Genomic DNA, 21,518 nt, shown 5'->3' on the forward strand with positions numbered 1-21,518 from the left:
CACACAGGCGTCTGTGAAAGTGCCCTTATGAGGGCAGGTTTGGCTGAACACAGCAGTGTTTTCGTCTACGCGAGACGACCGGCCCATTATCTGTCTCCGTCTGAAGGGCATCACCACATCCCTCGACATTCCCAGACAAACCCTCCGGAGGAGCTTCCCGCTGCGACACACACCTGACACACAGCGGTGTGTGAGCAGAACCTGACGCTCGACGACAGCCACAACACAAGTGTGACTGCTGCTTTAAACGAGAACAGATGCGGTGCGCACTAATGAGGGCTCAAATGACTTCCAGATTAAGGAACTCTTTCCTTCCAAAGCCATTAGACTTTTAAACAGACAGCCAGAGGACAGAGCGCTCTCATCCGTCTCGTACTAGACCTGGACCTGCTTCTGCTGCTGTTTTATCGAGCAGCTTCATCTCAGTTTGCACACGTCACTGATCTGCTCTAGACGTGTACAGACACAGTCCTCAGAAATAGCCAACAATACACTGTGTGGGTCAAAGTTAGACAAAAATCATTAGGATATTAAGTAAAGCTCATGTTTCATGAAGATACACTGTAAATGTCCTACCGTAAACATACAAAAGCTTCATTTTGATCACTCATATTTATTGCTAAGAACTTCATTTGGACAACTTTAAAGACGTTTTCTCAACGTTCAGGTTTTTTTGCTTCCTCAGATATCAGATTGGAAATATCGTCCGATCCTAACAAAGCAGTGGAAAGCTATTTATTTAGATTCCAGGTTATTTAGATTTTATGTATAAATCACTCTCCATGTTCACATATTTCTAAATTTGTATTTTTATTATGTGTGTGTTTTTGCACTTGTCCTGGCATCACCGTGGACTTGCTGGACTGCTGGGAATCTTGTTTTCCTCGCTGTGACAATAAAGGCTTTGACTTTGGCTGAAATGAGTCGCTCTTCCGCTCTGAAGGGTTAGAGGCAAACACTGCAGACTCACACGTCTGTAAGAGCTTCACAACACGCTCTCATTTACCGCAAGCGACGGGCGACGGGTAGACGAGAGTGAAAACAGACGGAGTAATAGTGAAACAGACGGGGGGTGTTTCCCAAACGCTCCGGTGTGAGATTCCAGACTCACCTGAAGCACAGCTGCCTTCAGACCAGTGTTTAGAGCTGTCTATCACTCCTCCACCCTTCCATCTATCATCCATCCATCTATCATTTGTCATCCATCTATCATCCATCCTCCCTCTCTCCCTTCATCCATCCATCTATCATCCATCCTCCATCCATCCATTCGTTTATCCATCCATCTATCATTCGTCATCCATCCGTCAACCATCAATCCTTCCATCCATCCACCCTCCCTCCCTCCCTCCCTCCATCTATCCATCCACCCTTCCATCTATCATCCATCTTCCATCCATTCGTCATTCATCCATAAATCCTTCCATCCTCCCTCCATCCATCCATCCATCCATCTGTCATCCATCCTCCATCCATTCGTTTATCCATCCATCTATCATTCGTCATCCATCCGTCAACCATCAATCCTTCCATCCATCCATCCATCCATCCATCATTCATCCATCTACATATCTAGCTATCTAGCTGGCTAGCTAACACTAGCACATTTACAGATATGTTGATTAATGTCTGTTATCCTATAAATAAATGAAAAAGAAAATCCTTGCTATTGTAAACAAAACAAATCTCTCTCTCTCTCTCTGTCTCTCTCTGACAGGTCTGTCCTGAATCATGTCAGTCTGAAGCAGATCTTTCATCATGTTCATGGTAACTGTCTGTGTTGAATAGAGCTGAATCTCGTCAGCGCTACAGTGAGTCAAGTCTGAAATGATGTTATATAAGATCTGCTGTCAGATTGAGTGACGGACGCTCGCACGTATCTTGTAATTACAGACGAACGTGTTCTGATGCGCTTCTGAAACAAACGCGTGTGACGTCTGATGAAGCTAGGGATCATACAGGAGCCGAGCGAGGAGCTCTGATGCCCACTTATGGTCAAACGCAGGTGGGGATCTCCTCAGGCGTGTGAACACTGGTATGTCCAGCCTGAGGAACGCGAGGAACGTGTCCAGCACAGATCCTGATTGATGAGTCCCGATGTCAGGCCGCTGACAGAACATCTCTCTCCAAGGATCTGCCATCTGCTTTCATTCAGGCCTCTGCTCGGGGTCTGGACACATCAGAGAGGAGCTGCAGGTCCGGGAACAGCTGGATGATGCTGTAGATCTATATTTAGCAGCAGACGGGTTCGCTCGGTTTCACTGCTGAGGTTTTTTGAATCTCCACAGCTGCTCGTATCTCCTGAAGGAGCTCACAAACAGACTCATAAAAGCTGAATGTAAAGTTAACGCTCTGATTGTAGCTCTAGCAGCCGGTTGCACACAACGCGTTTTCCAATGCGCTAGATTTACAGTATATCTTGTTTACAATAACAAGTTGCCATGACAACTGTCACGGCAACATGCCGTTTTTTTCCCGAGCGCTTCGTCTGAGACTCTTAGGACCGTTCACACAGAAAGAGTTTGTCAGCGTGCTACTTCTCCATGTGCATGACCGAGCACAGGAATGGTTTATAAAACATATGTAGCGCAGAACGCGCGGGCGTCAAGACGCCATTCAAAAAATACAATAGCAAGTTGCCATGGCAACTGTTTAAAAAAAAAAACATACTGCTTTTATACTGTTTTCAATTAACAGCGCCTCCTCTGCCATGTTGCCATCAAATGAAACATCTGAATACACCGACGCCTGGCTGATGTTTATGATGGAAAAAGCTCCTCCACCTCTTACTATTATTTATTAAGCAAAAAGAAGAGGCTGTGAAATTTCCGTAAAAACTCCTCAGCTCAGTTCCAACCGAATAAAGAAATCGTATAACTCCTTCAGTTCAGACAAAGTTGTGAAGCCTCATAATAAAAACTGAACTGATGTAATCAACACGCGCTCTTCTGATCGGTCCTCTGCTCTCAAAAGCAAAAATAATGAGCATAACAGTTCAAATTTAACTTGAAACATCATTTAGATTGAGTACTTGTATGTGACAAGCCGTAGAGGATCACACACGTCCATCTAGTGTTTAAATATAAATCAGTGCACTGGTTTAAAGTGACCTGAACGCAACACGAAGGGTTAAATATCCATTTTCACTGGAGAACACGCCACGCTACGTAAATAACAGCTGGCTTTCAGTAACAGACTGTGTTTGTTTGAGTGTGAGGAAACACCCGCAGGGCTCCGTCCAGTTCACCTCAAACACACCCGCCGGTCAGAGCTGACCACAGCACACACACACACACACACACACACACATCCAGCGAGCTCATAAACACAAGAAAACAACCCAAGCTTCGCTCTTACTCTGAACTGGGTGGCGTTCACCAAGTGAAGATAAATACAGCCTACTTTTGTGCCTGAAGCCTTTTGTCTTTGTAACAAACTGATATATTAATGCTTTTTAAAAGACGTTTAGGTGTACAAGTGTTTACAGTATGTGAAAAAAACTCTTTAGTCATAACCAGAGCCGTTTTTACTTCCAAATATTTTGATGCTCTTTTTTTGGATACTGTTACTTAAATATGTAATAGTCAGCTGATTCACTGCTGTTTTCTTTCCTAGGTAAAGTCCACCTCCTTCCCACACCATGTGAGAACACAAAGCGTTCAGTGTGTGAGCGAACCGCCCGAATGAATCAGACTGATTCACAAACAAATTCAGACTGATTTAAGGCCTATTGTTCTATAAACAGGTATTTTTTAGTTTGATCTTATTCGTATTTGTCATCCTATCCTATCAAAATGCTTGCAAAAAGTTTTGGAGGCAATGTAAATGTCATTTACTGTGAATTATTTTTTAACACACACAGATTTCAGAAGCTAAGTCCATTTCAGTAACGGCGAGGCCGCTGGTCGTAACTCTAAGCTAAACTTCTCAGAGACAGCGTGTGTTTGACAGGAGCATGTTCTCATCGGTGTGTGTGTGTGTATCTACAGCTCCAGCTTCCTCCACCCACCAGCGCTGACACGCGCGACCTCCGACCTCCGACCCGGACCGGACCGCTGAGTCACTTTAATGCCAAACTACCTCATTTACAGGAAAGCCGAGCGTCGCACTGAGCATGTGCAGAGAGGCTCTTCTACGAAATTCAGGAACATCTGCCTATTTATGGACACGTATACAATAAGAGGGGAGTCTGGGTCATCCGGTCAGAGACCCGGCTGGACTCGGGGAGCTGCATCTCTATAAAAACACAGGCCTTTCCTCTGAGTCACAGACATTTATAGATCACGTCTTTGCGCAGCCATCGCTGTATAAGAGCCACAGCTCTTCCTGCTCATCCCCCCGAGACGACTGCATTCAGATGCACAAAAATGGACGTTCCTGCTCCTCAAATGATGCTTATTTAGATCGGTGGTGTATGGGAAAACGCTGAAATGAGTTTTGCGCCAGAGCCACTAAAGTTCAAAATAAGAGCATTGAAGAGTTTTAAGAAGCCTTTTCGTAAAATGCGTTAGAAAGGTGTTTATATTTTCAGAAATAACTTCAATGCATTATGTTTTCAGATTCCTGGTTATAACTGGTCATGTTTTAATGCATTATATTTTCTATAAAATTTAATTTAAGTTTTCATTATTTTCATCATATGACAATTAATGCATTAAAAATACTTTTATAACACATTGTATATAAATGCTTCAAGTGAAGCTCTTTTATATTTGTTGACATAAAATATTTCAAAAATATTTTATTTCAACTAGTTGCCAGGTTCTCACTTTCATTTACTTTAATTTGAAGTACTAAAAAAATAATAAAATTAGAATTCATTGTAAAATAAATAAATAAAATGAAAGGGAAAAAAGCAAAAGGACAAAACATGACAAAAATGACTAAAACTTTAAATTCAAAACATAAATTATAAAAATAAAATAATAAAATTGCTAAAATCCAAATATTAAGAAAAACTATATAGGCAATTTGCACAACACAATTACTTTTATTTTAACTTAAACTTTAACGAAAATGAAAAAGAAGATACAAACACAAAAAATCTATATATAATATTATAATAAAACTTTCATCATGTTCTCAAGCCAGAGACATCTGCGACACTATATTTCATATTTCTGGATTTTTTTTTACAGTCTGAAAACAATACTCAGTAAAAATGATAAGAAAGGTCTCAAAGTGACGCTGCAGATTGTGTGAAGATTGCTTGACAGATTCATTCTCATGGTGATTCATCACGTCCTGCGATCGAGATGATCACGGCCAGCTCAGAGTCACACTGGAGGATTATGGGATTGTGATCTGGGCTTACACGGGCACTTCTGACCCACGACCCCATCAGATCACAGACAGGCTCTCACACAGCTCTCTGCTGCGGGTTCCATCACAGAGCAAAAGAAAATCTGAGTAACAGCACAATGCTCGGTCTGAAAAGCCAGACGGAATCTGACATAATCGCATTTAAATATTTGCAAAATGATGAAATACTTGCACTGGGTGTCTACTATTAAACAAGTCATCATGCAATACGAGTTTAATACAGACCACAAGGAAAACATGAGCGAAGCACAGGAGTATGGACATCAGCAGACACACATCACATTCACTCAGTGAGAAACACACATCCACACAGAAACTGAGACTACTGGAAATATAATTCATCTCAACGTAACTCAGATGGGCTAAAGAAAATTAAATAAACGTGTGTATATATGTTTATATAATAAATAGATTATATTATATTAATATGTATGTATGTATACATAATCAATACACACACACACACACACATATATATTTTTGTATATATTATTAAAATATATTTATTCTTCTCTCCGTATGTTTCATTAAATGAACGCACACAATCATATCTTTAACTAAAATTTAAAAGAAAATTAAAAATTAAGATGCTCTCAGAATATATTTCATATATATTTATAATATATCCTCCATATATTTCATTCCAATAAAATACACTGACACAAGGCACAATAGAAGTATTTTTTTTCTATAACATGTATTAATAATTTTTATTATTATTATTATTATTTTGCTTTGGAAGGTTGAAAGTAACATTTTTCAATATTTCAGTGAGCTTTCCGATTTATAACATTTTGCATATATTTAACATCTGGCAATATACATAGATACATACATATATATATATATATATATATATATATATATATATATATATATATATATATATAGTCATATGGGAAATGTATTATCGTTTCTACATAATACCATGGCTTCCATTTGTGTTCTATTATTGCTAATATTTTCCATACTAATAAGAAAGATAAACTTCATCCTGGCAGGTCAGATGAAAGAGACCTAAAGCCGTTCGCCGAGTCTGGTTTGGATGAGTTTAGAGTCATAACACGGGGTTCACGCGCTCTTTCCACAAAGACTCGTTTTTCCGCCTCGATCTGCTGCCTCATAGTGGAAAGCTCAAAAACAGAGGCGAAAAACATCATTATGAGGTCACTTCCATTACGTCATGCGCCTGTAATGTTAATCGGCGCGCGCTGTGATTGGTCCGCGGCTGCAGCGCTCGCCCGTGACGCGCGCGAAGGCGCATTATATTCGGAGTCCGGAGCGCGCTGACAGCAGTGTTTAGTGTGACAGCCGCGCGCTCCCTTCAGAATGAAGCCTTGTTTTGTGCTCGCGATCCTGCTCGTCTCTCTCCTCTGTACGATGTACCCGGCGTCAGAAGCGTGTTCATGCGCGATGTCTCATCCACAGGACGCGTACTGCCACTCCGACATCGGTAAGAAACGCGACTGTGTGTGTGTGTGTGTGTGAGAGCGATACCGTTCTTCAGCATGACTTGTTCGTAATGCACGCGTTTGATGACAGTATGGCTCGCGCGTTATGTAACGTTTCTCGCGCGGCTGCTCAAGTAACGCTTCGTTCGCGTCCGCTTGCCCGTTTGTTTTCTCTCGAGCGGTCCTTCAGACTCCTTCAAGTGCGTCACTGCGCGCTTTCACCCAAGTTCGCGGAGAAAGAGTTCGCGGTATCCATGGCAACAAACGCGCGAGAACGCTACCAGAAACGCCGTTTTCTTCACACTAGATCTTCCCGCTAAAGAGTTGTTTGGGGGTTAAAGGTCCGACTTTGGAGTGTTTCTGAATGATAGAGAGTGACACAATTACTACAACTTGAGTAAAATAAAGTAGAAAAATAACACGATGAGACAAACATAAAATAAAATGTAAACTACAATCATCCTAGTAAGGGCCACTGATGCTTTGTGCATTGAAGATACACACACACACACATATATATATATATATATATATATATATATATATATATAGATGTGTGTATGTATGAATGAAACCAATTTAGAACGTAAAATATTAAAATAAAATGTTGGTCAAAGCTTTGCTCGTTGAAGAGCATGCTTCAGATCTGAACCAGCAGAAAACCATTAAGACTCACTTCATAACAGAACTAAGAGCGCTAATAATAGATAAACGTGTATGAAGGGTTCAGTCTGTTCTAAAACTCTACCGCTGCAGTATGCACTTCCAGAACCATAACTATTATAATAACTACTCACATCCAAACCAGTGGACTAGAACTGATAGCATGCTCCACTTGCATTCTGTGCTTTAAAGTCAGATCCTTCATAGCTACAAAAAAATGCACTGAAAGTTATTTGAACAGGAATGTTGACCATTTCATCATGCTCTGAAAGTGATAAACTATCTTCGTTTTCCTCAGTGGTCGTCGGTCATATAGTCGTAGCGTGAACGTTCTGTTCTCCTGAAGATTCATGCTAGAACGACAAGCTGATTAGCATCCACACTAACTAAAATAAACTTAAGTGCAGCTTGCGCTTTAAAGGCAGATTGATTCTGATTGGTGGACAATTTGTTTCATTCTTAAGCAAGAAATATGCTACGATGATAATCATAATAGACAGTAATGTTTTGTTTGTTGTAAGTGTTCTTCACTTTCATTCATGCAACATCATTTTCAGACTTTAAAGCAGGGTTGATTCTGATTGGCTGTCAGTGTTTTTACCGTTCTCTGCTCTGAAAGTGAATCCAGTCGTTCTGGTCACACACTCATAACTGGAACACCATGGAGATTAGCGAATGATAACGTTACGTTTATCCTAAGTTTTTGTTCTCCGTTGTCTAAAATGCCGAGACCTTTTAAAGCAGGATGGATTCTGATTGGCTGTCAGTGTCTGAATCATTCATCAGGGTACTCCTTGGGTGAGATTATTCTTGTGTCATCAGTTAAATCATTGTTAAAGCTGCTAGAGCTGCACCATTCATCTTTAAAAGGTCACAACCTGGACTGAAACACCACGTGATCTCCTCTGTGAATGTCAACAATTCATCACTGTCTATTAAACCACGAAGTCTTACAATCATTCATGAGAGTGTCTATCAATCAAAACGGAGCAGATCACCCTGTTGAAAGTAACTGGAGCTTTTAGTCGAATGTCTCATCGTTTCACCACTAGGTCGTGACAAGTGAGTGTAAAAAACAGTATTTGGCAATGAATCATTTATTCGAGAGATTCGCTCAAATACACTGATTCATCCAGTGTTTATGAGTGAGTCATTGAATCATTCATTCAAACCAATTGCTCTTAATTTATATATTTATAAAAATGAACCTATATATATATATATATGTGTGTGTGTGTATAAAACACTTAATCATGGTTAATGGCACACAAAAATAGTTAGCCTAATATGTGTGTTCTGTGTATATTTATTATGTATACGTAAATGTACACACATATATATTTTATTATATTATTTTTAATATTATATGTTTATATTCATATAATCTATATCATAAAAATAATATATATATATATATATATATATATATATATATATATATATATATATATGTGTGTGTGCCTGTGTTTGTTTTTATCTGTAAAATAATTAATATGCACAGCACAGATACATATATTAAACAAAAACTTTTATTTGGGATGCGGTTTATTTTTGCGAGTAAATTAAAGTTCAGTTTATGAAGTTCAGGATTGTGGGAGAATAGCAATCTCTGTTCGAGACAACAAGACCCTGATTCTCAGTTGATCCAGAATCATGATATTCCTGTAGAATCAGATCGAGTCCTCGTCCAGTTCTGAGTGGGCTCGGAAACGCTGTGGCTTTCATTCAAAACAAGGGTCAACTTGAGACCGTGACTTTGAAAGCGGTTTCCTTTGGTAATCCACGCTCACCTGCGTCACCAGGCACCTGTCAATCATCTCCCAGCAGCCTCTGCTCAGCAGCAGCGACACACACACACAGCTCGGCTCATGAGCGTGGAAACCCGAGCCCAGCGTCTGGTTAAGAGGCCACGTATGACTTGCATACTGATGATGTGTTTGTGGATAAACTAGATATTGAGATGTCCCATAAAATGTGACTTTGGCTTTGTGCTGGTATCCATGCTGTATGAAAGGCAAAGACTGCAGCTATTGTGAGCGTGTCTGAATCGCTGGCCGGACGCCACATTTCCTCCAGTACTCCTTAGCTTTCTGCTGCCATGTGTAACATATTTCGAGGGGCATCAGATGGACTGATGGCTGCTGGGTAACAAAGAGCTGCAGAGGAGGGCAGTGCTGGAGAATATATATATATATATACGCTCCATCTTTTTTATTTTAGTTTTGCCAAAAACTGGCTCATATGAGTATATTAATCAATACTCAAAAATCTGCTTTCGTGACAGACGAAGACACAAGAAACATGAAATACAGTGCTTATATTTAAAAAAAAAAAAACGCTGACATTTTCTAATTTCATCCAAAAGTGTACTAAAATAATTATAATAAAGGTTTCGGTAGCCAAAGACGAAACGAGAAAGTTATGCTTATTTAAGTTAGGTTCATTAATAATATTTAATTAATAATAAACCATCAAATAAAACCTGAGTTGTATACAAACATTTTAATAATTTTTATACTTTTTATACTTTATAGATTATGTAGCCAAAAACTAAAAAGGAAAATTATGCTAATTTAATTCATTTTATTTATTTTTTTACATTAAATTAATAATAAACCATCAAATAAATTCAGACGCGTATACAAACATTTACATTTATTTTTATACTTTTTCGTGATATAATTATGTTTCTACTGCAATTCGATTTTGAAATGTATTTAATAATGAATTGGTTTTAAAACTAGATTTTTATTTAGCCAAACAACTTAGGTTTAGAAAGTTAAGAATGCTAATTATAATAATCAACACTAAAATAAAAGTTGAGACATTTTATATTCACATTACTAGCAATAAATCTAAAAATAACACTAGTGTTTTCCATTAAATAATAAGACAACACTAAGAGGTTATGCGCTTTTATTCATGACTCTGTGTTAGCTGTGTCTGAACGTCTACCTGTCCGACGGGGCTCGTTTCTTTCATTACCCTTCAAAGCGTCGGCCGGAAGATGACTCATGTGTTCAAGCACCTCGCTCTGTGATCAACTCAGGGGAGATGAATCACTAATGCGCAAATGTGAGACTGAAACAACACGAGAAAGCTGTGAAACAGCACCACGGCTTCAGACCCACACAAACACCAGAGACACTTCCAGCAGGAATACATCTAGGAAGTCATCACTGAGTAAATGACTTCACAAAATAGTCCCTTATTTAAAACTAAATAACTGCAAACGTAATCTTGATTAGCCTCGGAATGAGATTATTCTTGTTTCCTCAATGGCAGATGTTTTTAAAATTGACTTAAATGCATCCTGTCTTGAGTATTTGTAGATATCTGTACTAAAACGAGATCATTTTTATTACCCCAATGGCAGATCTTTCTACTAGGTTTAAGCAAACTAAATTTGGATGGTATAAAAACAAGACATAATATATTATTTTTTTTACTTGTCCTGATATTTGTAATAGTTTTAAGCACAACTTGGATACTATTTTCAAAATACACCTTCTTAAGTAATTTCACTTGTCAAAAATGTGTAGATATTTGTACTAGAGAACAAGACAAAAGTGCTAGAGCAAGGCTACTGTTTAATAACTCCACTGGAAGATCTTTCTACTAGGTTTGAATAATAATGTTCTGACAGTTTTCCAGTAAATGCATCCTGATTCAAGAATTTGTAAATATTTTCACTAGAAATCAAGGCGCTAAAACAAAATTAGTTTTCATACCCCACTGGCAGATCTTTTTACTAGGTTTAAGCAAAAACACAATTTTTTCCAGAAAACAAGACGTGATTTCACTTAGATATTTATCCTAGAAAACGCTTAGAAGAGACTGATGTTCTGCGGTGTAGGCCCAGTTGGCAGAGCTTCGGGAAGCGCTCTATTCAGCGCTCTATTCAGTCCGGAGCGGCGCACTAAAGGCCTTTCAAGCTCCAGATTAGTGTTTTGCCCTACACTTTGGCCCCTGGAGAGAAAGGCCCCGCCAGCGGAGGTCTGGTTCCCATCTGACGTGGAGATGGGGTGAGAGCGCTGGGCGGCCCGCACCGGCCACAAAACCACCAGCATCTTCACTTAATCACTTAAAAGAAAGAGACTTCCATTAAAGTGCACCACGTTTCGTAATTAAAAGCCGTTGCTTGCTAAAAATGTCTTGCTTTCCAATACTCTACTTTGAATTACTCTTACTTGAGCTAAAGTAATGTCATTTAGTATTAAATTATATTTAAAATGCAGTGTAGCACGGCAAAAAAGTACAATATTATGATTTGGAATGTTTTCTAAAACACAGATAAAGTACAGACCCCTAAAAAGAACGCTGAAAGCAGAGCAGAGTAAAAATACGTTCAAAATGATCGTCAGTGATCATCGGCTTTTTAAAAAGGTGCTTAAAATCTCTATATTATCACTAAATGCCGGACTCAGCACAGGTCTTTTGATCGTAGGCCTCATTAATCGGAGATGTTTTTAACTGAAGAAAGCATTATTTGCAGATAACCTTGATAATATTTGCTAATCAAAGTGAAATCAAAGAAGATACGTTTTGGCAAAATAGGTTTTGAGTGGAAAAAAACCCCATTACCGTGGATTATTTTGGCAAAATCTGATTTTTTTTGTTGACTGGTGGATGATTTTGACAGTATTTGTAAATGTTTGGTAATACGTGCTTTCCGTGTGAGAATATTTAGTTCCTAAACGAAAGCAAAGCGTGATGAGAAGCGTGTGGATGATTTCTAAATGAAGTCGTGAATCACTCTGCAGAGGAGTTAACCCATTTGCCTCTCAGATCGGCCACCTACTTTCTGAATGTAAGTCAATCTCAGAGCGCCTGATGAATATTCATGAGTCACAGCGGGGCTTTCATCTATGATTCACGGGGCTTATGGGGGGTTACGCTCTTAAATATAGCCACCAGGCGCGGATGGGTGCCGCGGGCCGGGCGCAGGGTACAGTATCTCTGCCATTGAGGTGCACTGAGTTTGGAATTAGGTTACATAAACACTTGGATCAGCGAGAGCGTGGAGTCAGATCACAGCCAATCAGAGCCAGTTCAATGACGCGACCTTTGAACCCCGGAGACGACAACATTTACAGGGAAAAACGTCCGGCGAAGTATTCACTGATCTTTAATAATAATAGTTCATAAAAACACAACTGTTAGCTCGGCTCCATTAAATAATAATAACTGATAAAAGCTTTTAATAATGCGTCGATCAATGTTATAATTAACTTTAACTAAGCGATACATGTTTTAGAAGTATTTATATAATTATTTTTTTGTTTTTTCATTCAAATTTTTTGTTATAATATTTAAATTTTTACAAAATAATTGCATTATTTGTATTTACCATTTTTATACTATTTAAATTTTTATTTTAATGTTTTTCAATGCTTGGAAGCTTTAGATACATTTTTATTTTGTTTTCAGCATTATCTTTTAGAAGGTTTAGAGTGCTTTAGTTTAATATTAAATAATATATAAAATAATATATTTTATAGATTTTATCTATGTTGAGAATGCTTTGGATTAATATTTTAGAATAGATTTTATAATTTCTTTTTTTATGTTTTAGAAGCTTTCAAATGATACTTTGGATTAGTTTTTATTTTTAATATCTGTATAATTTCTATCCATTACTATTTCAGTTTTAGTTATTTTATTACATAAAATTACAAAACTAAGAGAAGTGTTTCTTTTGAAACTAGTTTTTGTATTAAAAGGTTTAATGAAGTACTACTCAATCACTGCGGGAAACAGGAAGTGCTTTCAGGACTCTAGGTGATGGTTGTTGTGTTTGTGGATCAGAAGTGTGTGAAAGCGAGGTATTAGCTGAATAAACGCGAGTGAATGTCAGGAATGAGCTCTCCTCGCCGCTCTGAGGAATGTGAGCCTCACAGAATTCTGGGAAGGAAATTCCAGCGGAGGAAGATAAGCAGCATTCCTGCAGCGTTTCTCTGCCGGAGCAGGTGATCGTTTGTGAGCGAGGCGTCTCGCGCGTTCGGCCGGATCGGGTTACTAAAGGGAAGAGCTGCAGGGGATTCTGGGAAAGAGCCGCTCGTATTGACATGGCCTCATTCTGCTGCGTCTCTGAGGAAGCAGTCTAGTTCCTCAAGACATGAGCTTCTGTCCAACGCTTCACACACACAGAAACCGTCACACACACTTACAGTCGGAAAATACTGATATATGCTTAGAATATATACTTATTTTATAACATACTTCATTTCTTCTAGTCATTTTAAATGGACGCACTAGAATAGCTCAAGTAATTGTTTTTATTTTAATAAGTAAAAATATAAATAATATAGATATTTAATGTTTTATACAAAATAAAATAATATAATAAGAAAAAATCAGTTTATCAATTTATTAAATAAAGCATATATATTTGAAATCTAGAGAAATGTAATAGTACAAAATACATATTAAAAAATAAAATGAATATAATAATACATTGTGTTTTTATTATAAAAATTTGTATGATTGTATTATATTATAAATGTGTTTATTTCCTAATAAATAAATATATACCTACAAAAGGTATTTAAAACATTAATATTAATATTATAAGTATAATATAATTAGTGCTTTCAAATCATTAATCCATTCTAAAAGTTTTTATTTACATAATATATGAATGTGTGTGTGTATATTATATATATATGAGAATAATATATGTGTAAAAATATGTAAATATTTCCTATATATATATATATATATATATATATATATATATATATATATATATATATATACACAAAATAAGTATATACAGCACTAATTATATATATATATATATATATATATATATATATATATATATATTTAATATTAATGTTTTAAACACCTTTTGTAGTTACACAGATAAATATTGGGTAATTACATTCCTAATTTGATTTGTTTTAAATCAATGAAAATCAGATTTCTGATGCGTTTCTCCAGTTCAGAGTAGTTTGAATGTTTAATTCCACTTGTTGCAGTGTATTGTGTGTTTGTATCTGTGCAGCCTTAATTCTGATGTCTTGCTACGGTGTGTGTCGTGCTCTTCATTAACCCTGTGTGTGTGTGTGTGTGTGTGTGTGTGTGTGTGTGTGTGTCTGCAGTGATCAGAGCTAAAATCGTGGGAAAGAAGCTGCTGAGCGACGGTCCGTATGGCACCCTGCGGTACACCGTCAAACAGATGAAGGTCAGTGCATCATCACATCTACCGGCCGCAGACTAAACAAACGTCCCACGATGCCTCAGTGTGTGTGTTTTGTCTGCTGCAGATGTACAAGGGCTTCGACAAGATCCAGCACGTGCAGTACGTCTACACACACGACTCTGAGAGCATGTGCGGGGTCAAGCTCGAGATCAACAAATACCAGTACCTGATCACAGGTGAGAGACGACTGACAGCAGGGAATCATGGGAGAAACACGCTCTCTCCCGTCACGCGCTGCTGGTCATTAACGGGCCCTTAATATTTGACTACATAGTCGTCAACGGCAACCAAACATTACACAAGACACAGCAAATCACATCAGAAATGTGTGACCGACATGCGTTTTTAGTAGCTAGTATAAATAAATAGTATATAATAACGAATAGATAATTATGCATACTGTATAAGTATGTGTGTGTGTGTGTATATATATATATATAAAATAGAGTCATTTAAAATTTCAGGACTTATGTGTAGAGATAATACATATTAAAAAAGTCTGTATTTTCTGTAACTATAAAAAGTAAAAAAATCTATATTATTATATACATTTATAATAAAAATGATATCAATTATTTTATTTACATAAATAATATAAATTTATATATTAAAATATATTTTATATCATAGGTAAAGTTGTCTGTTTTTGCAAAAAAGAGATAAATAATATCTAAATAGCTTCTATTGTCCTCAGCTGTGAGTCGCTTTGCTCAATGTCATTTAAATGCACATATAGATGTATATTAACAGTTGTAGTGCCTCATTAAAGGGTCTGCGTGGAGAAACGTTTGTCCGTCCGTGTTTTACCAGAGGTCATGTGAAGAGAAGCGTGTGACACGCACCTGTTCTGCCAGAGCTCATAATCCACAAACAGTTAAATATAGAGCGCATGAGAACCAGCCCGGAGCACAAAACCAGTCACGAGGGTCAATCCTGCCAGACCGAGATTTATACATCCACAATAACTCACGTCTGATTGGTTAGGATCGGACAACATTAGCACATCTGGAACCTACATATTGGATCTAAAAATGTAGAATTGTGACCCATGCGGTGTATTTTGGGTTATTTCTGCTAATATGGCCGTGCTGCTTCTGTTGTGGCGTGCAGGTCGTGTTCACGACGGGAAGCTCTACACGGGTCTGTGTAACTTTAACGAGCGATGGGAGCGTCTGTCTCTGGCGCAGAAGAAGGGCATCAACCACCGCTATCAGCTGGGCTGTAACTGCAGGGTGAGTTCTTCTCATGATCCCAGGATCCCCGGCCAGGCCAGATGTTTGGCAGGCCGTCTGGACTCGGATCTGAGACGCCGATGTGCTGAGGGATTGTGGGTAACGGCCACGCGCTCCTTATACTGTCTATCATTAGTGTTAGATACGAACTAAAAACCAGCACGGACGGCTTGGCCGAAATACACGTTAAAGCCAGCACGTGTGCAGCTGAATAACGCTCGTCCGTCTCGTTCCCAGATCAAGCCGTGTCATTACCTGCCCTGCTTCGTCACCTCCAAGAACGAGTGTCTGTGGACGGACATGCTGTCTCACTCCGGCTACCCCGGCTATCAGTCGCGTCATTACGCCTGCATCCAGCAGAAGGAGGGCTACTGCAGCTGGTACCGAGGCATGAGCGCTCGAGACAAGCTCAGCATCAACACCACGGACCCCTGAGAGCCGCCTCGGGCCCCGCACCGCCCTCAGACCTTCTGAACACCTCTCTTCTGCTCGTCTGATGCTGAACACCCGACAGCACTCAGAGATTTCACTCCTTGAAATAACTGCTTTCTACACTGAAAAAAAATCTTTTTTTAAGGTAAGTGGTCGCACGCTGTTTATTTTAGCTACATGTCAAAAAAAAAAGTTGAGTTAGTCAACTAAATGCATTTCAATGTAGCTCAAATAAATAGATGGCAAGCACGTATCTTTTTCTTCAGTGTATTTGAATATATTTTCATTTAAAATTTATTCCTGTGATTTTAAATCTGAATTTATAGCATTATTACTCTAGTCACATGATCCTTCATGAATCGTTGTAATATTCTGTTTTGCTGCTTAAGAAACATTTATTATTATTAGTGCAGTCAAATGATTAATAGCGATTAACCGCATCCAAAATGATAATATATGGGTGTGTGATGTGTGTATATTTATAATGTACATACACATGCATGGATATAATAAAAATAAAAAAAAATACAGTATGTATATATATATATATTTATATATAATATTAATTTTATGAACATATATACATATCAAAATACATACTGTATTACATAAGAAATATACACAGTAAACAAAACCTTTTATTTTGGATGCAATTAATTGTTTGACAGCACTAATTATTATTATTATTATGTTGAAAACAGTTTTTTTCAGGTGTCTTTGATGAATAGAAAGTTCATAAGAAGTATACTGACTCCAAGCTTTTGAATGGTATAGCGTCTAATCTTACGAAGCCTTTTTATTTCAAATAAATGCTGATCTTTGGATCTTTCTATTCCTTAAAAATGCACTTAACTGTTTTTGAATATTAAAAATAACAATAATAATCTTTTAAAAATGGGATCGCGTGACACTCAAAACTGGGCTAATGATGCTAAACCATCCGCTCTGATCACAGCAATGAATTATAAATCAAAATCTATTCAAACAGAAAGCAGGTATTTTAAACTTTGGCTGAGATAAAGGCAGAAGAGACTTCTGGGTTCAGAAGCGTTTGACTGGTGGTGTACCTCACCGAGCACACGGAGCCGTCCGCATTAACCAGATTAAATATGAAGTAATTTATGAACGCAATAAACCCCGCTCTTTTATAGTGATGTACTGCTTTTTAAAACATGATTTCATCTGCTATTGTATATGTGCGTGTGCCAGATTTATACTGTTCCATATCTATTTATGATCGTGCCCGAACCGCTCCGCTCGCTCCGGCACAGACGCAGAGAAATTATTCTTTTCCTTCTTGCTGTTTATGATATAAGCTATGAAATTGTGATTTAGTATTTTTGTATTACTTTAAAGCAAAGATTATAAGCGGTAGATCGATCACGTCTTTTCTACATCTAGACTGTACACGTGTCTAAAATGTGTTTCTAATGGGAAAGTCAGATCGGGAGGTACGGATGTGTTCCTGCCACTAAACTGTTGATTTCTGCTCCATTCCTGCGCTGGAGTCTCGGCCTCCGGCTCCTGTTTTTATAACATGTTCATATTCTGTCTGTAACACAACATCTGCTCAGATCAGACCCGTCTGACTCTCACCGAAGAGACTCTGTGTGTGTGTGTGTGTGTGTGTGTGTGTGTGTGTGTGTGCGTGTGTGTGTGCGTGTGTGTGAGACAGATGACCATTTTTCAATCGATTCGATTCGATTTTTAATTTCTTTGTTTTATATTTTTATAATAAACTTTGTGAAAATGGCTTTGTGACTCTCTTGATATTATTATTCCGGGAAAAATATATATATATGCTCATCCGAGACTTATTTATTTTGTTATTGCATGCAAGTGAATGGGTGCCGTCAGAATAAGAGCCTGATAAAAACATCAGAATAATCCACAGCAGTCCGGTCCATCAGTGAACATCCAGAGAAGACGGAAGATCAAACTAATCCAGCATTAAGATGCGTTTAACTCTTCCTCCAGTGAAAAAGCTTATATAATGTTGTTTCTCACATCAAAAATCCTGACACTGTAAGTGCTTGATTGCAAATAATTAGACATGCCTTGTGATTATTAATATTTAATAATGAATTCCAGAAAACAGAATTTTGGAAAAAATAATGGATTTTATATGGCCATAAAATTCACATTTTTGCATTTTCTTTTGCAAAATCATTTGTTTGAATTATTTCAATTAATTAATGTGCTTTTTGATTGTAACGGCTTCATTTAACCATTAAAAAAGTCAAAAATTAAATACAGAGAAATTAAAATTAGGAAAAAAAATGCAATTTGGGAAAAAAATGTATGGATTTCAAAAAATTATATTTTAACTGTCAAAGTTTTAATTATCTGAATGAATTAGGTGTTTTCTGATTATTATGACGATTTAACCATCAAACAAACCTGAAGAAACATTTAAACAGAAAAAAATGTAAAACAGAATTTGAGTAAAAAATGCGTAGCACCCTAAAAATCAATGAAATCAATGAATAAATGATGCATGCAGGACGTATGCTGGAAGAGTTATTATGGACTAGTTAAAAACATCTTAAAGCTGGATTAGTTTGATCTTCTGTCTTCTCCAGATGTTGACTGATGGACCGGAGCGCTGCGGATGTTTTTATCAGACTCTCATTCTGACGGCACCCATTCACTTCCATTGCAGACACATTTCTCCAGATCTGATCTGGGACGGCCTGTATTAGTGAACAGGTTGGAGACTCACCATCTGTGTATGGTTGGGGAAGAAGGTTTGCTCGTTGAGCGGGAACTTCTCTGGACCCAGAGTCTGGTAGAGTTTGATCATGTGAGAGAACTGCAGAACAAGACACACAAACACAAACGACTCATTATTATAAAGAACACAACAAACTCTCCCATCAAAACTCACTCAACTTCAAAAATGAGTTTACTCCAAGGAAGTACTGGAAGGAGATATCATGTGAGTTCAGTCCTGATAACACTGGATGTTTTGTCTTCTTCAAGAGTAGTTTTGTCTGAGTTTGCTCTGAAACAATTGCAAAACCATGCTTTTCAGTTTAACCCTTTTTTATTCAGTTCATCTAAGAGCAAGAAAAGCCTCTATATGAAAAAAAAAAAAAAGAGTTTCTGAAGGTATGAAAGATGATTTTATTTATAGTAAGCAAACTAAGCTTTGACTAACAAAGTATTTTGGTTTTATCAGATAGTTTAGCTTTTATTTATGGTTCAGTTAACTTATAAAAACACAATCAATTCCAAATTAAATAATATTTTGGTTCATGCCTAAATAAAATACAATCGATTGAGCAGTTTTATTTTAAAACGATTTGTTTATTTGTTTCTATTTCCTCATTTAGCTTTGTGCTTTTGTGTTCTTTTTTTCAGTTTTAGTTATCTTGGTAAAATGAAACAAGTTCATAGAGATCTTTATATTTTATTATTCATGGTAATTTTATTAATTCTAGCTATCTATAACAATAGAATAATGTAATCAAGTATGGTTTTAATGATAATAATACATTTTTATATTGTAAGAAAGTCTTTGATGAACAAATATTTACGGTTTTAGCTTTGAGATTTAAACCAAAGCATAAATACAATTTGAGCAAAAGAAACACATTGGATATGAGTTTTATTGGTTTAGGAGCATCACTAAGAGACTTTGACGCACCACCCAGGGTTTGCTGCAGAAGTTGTAGATGGAGAAGAGCGAGTTGACGCTGGGAACGGAGCCGTAGTGCAGGCCGATCACCAGGCTCCTGAAGTCCTCGCCCGGGGTCATGCTGTAGGCGTGCTGCCGGACCAGAACGAAATCCGGCCTGAACGATCTACAGGGAAAACACAGAGCTATTACGCTAAACCCAATCAAACCATTGGTACAGGAGCTAGGAGAGCGTCTATACAGTAACACCTTCAACTGTAAAAGGACTGTAAGAAAAGGTATTATTGAAAATGCACATTGTGTGGCAGCAGGTGGCGCTTCTGGACCGGCAGACATTTAAACGAAAGTCCCTAAATTGAAGACCCCGTGAAATCATAATTAAGACTTTGTTGTATAATTTGAGATTTAAATGAGCTACATCTGAGTTCAAGACTTTCTGAGGACCTGCAGAAACCCTGGGGATGGACATCTGTCACACAGGCTGAAGATCCAGAAACAACGTGTGTGTGTGTGTGTGTGTGTTTCATCTTCATGACATGACTGAACACTCCTGGAGGAACATCACACACACACACACACACACACACACACACACACACACTCCAGTCACAGGAATACTTTGGCATCTTTATGTTTTGGCATCATAAAAAACTCACAGATGTGGTGAAGAGCATTGCGCTCTTCTGTCTTTGTTCAGCATGCTTTCACGCTGCAAAAAAATTTCTTCCTTAGTTTTTTTTTTTGTACAAATTCTTGAATCAAGATGCATTTACTGGACAAGTAAAACGATTCAAGATATTATGCCTTGTTTTCTAATATTTTTAGTAAAAAACAAGACAAAAATACTAAGGAAGAAAATCTTTTTTGCAGCGCAGATACTTTTAAGCAAGAGGCATTTACATTGCTTTAGATATTTAGACGTGTGTGTCTTTAATATCAGTGTTTTGCATGTAATCAAATTAAAAACAAGAGAATAATCTGAAGGACAAAACACTGATATTAGGGACACAGTCTATGAAAACAAATCTTAAGAAAGTATGTGGTGCAATCAAGGTTTTTTAGAAATCGCACAGAAGCACATTTTTTGTGGGTCATGCTTGATTAAAAGTGCCAGTAAAGTCATTCATAATGTTGCATATTTAGATTAATAATGTTACAAAAATCACTGTGAATTCTGAAAAATCTGAGTTTTCAAAGGAATATTGTTTTCCATGTATGTATTAATAATCAGAAATGTTTTCTGAGCAACTAATGTGTGATGATGATTTCTGAAGATCATGTGACCCTGAAGACTGGAGTAATGATGCTGAAAATTCAGCTGCTCTTCACAGAAATAAATGACACTTTAACACATGTTCACAGAGAAAAATGATATTTGGAATTATAATAATATATCACATTTTTACTGCATTTGTGATCAGATAAACACAGCTTTGTGTGTGAGGGCCTGTTTCTTAAAGGGCCGGTTCAGCTCATGCGCACACACACTATTAATAGTGGCTTTTATTAAGCTAGTATAAGATGTCTGCTAAAGTGAGGCAGGTATAAATAATCTCCATGTGTTTGGCAGA

The 21,518-nt window shown here is 37.5% G+C and overlaps 2 protein-coding genes across 2 annotated transcripts in view; one reads left to right on the plus strand and one right to left on the minus strand.

Moving 5' to 3' along the window:
• LOC122333205 overlaps positions 1-21,518 on the minus strand; it is a 49,894-nt gene that overhangs the window by 6,824 nt on the left and 21,552 nt on the right. Inside the window, 2 exon segments of the mRNA XM_043230719.1 lie at positions 19,030-19,119; positions 19,957-20,113. Coding sequence (XP_043086654.1) covers positions 19,030-19,119; positions 19,957-20,113 — 247 coding nt within the window.
• On the plus strand, positions 6,595-16,893 carry LOC122333209 (metalloproteinase inhibitor 3). Its single transcript, XM_043230724.1, has 5 exons — positions 6,595-6,775; positions 14,543-14,625; positions 14,708-14,819; positions 15,754-15,875; positions 16,113-16,893. Exons 1-5 carry the CDS (start codon positions 6,652-6,654, stop codon positions 16,308-16,310), a joined length of 639 nt encoding a protein of 212 aa, XP_043086659.1. The 5' UTR covers positions 6,595-6,651; the 3' UTR covers positions 16,311-16,893.

This window comes from Puntigrus tetrazona, unplaced genomic scaffold, assembly GCF_018831695.1.
Source record: "Puntigrus tetrazona isolate hp1 unplaced genomic scaffold, ASM1883169v1 S000000223, whole genome shotgun sequence".
Lineage (NCBI taxonomy): Eukaryota > Metazoa > Chordata > Actinopteri > Cypriniformes > Cyprinidae > Puntigrus > Puntigrus tetrazona.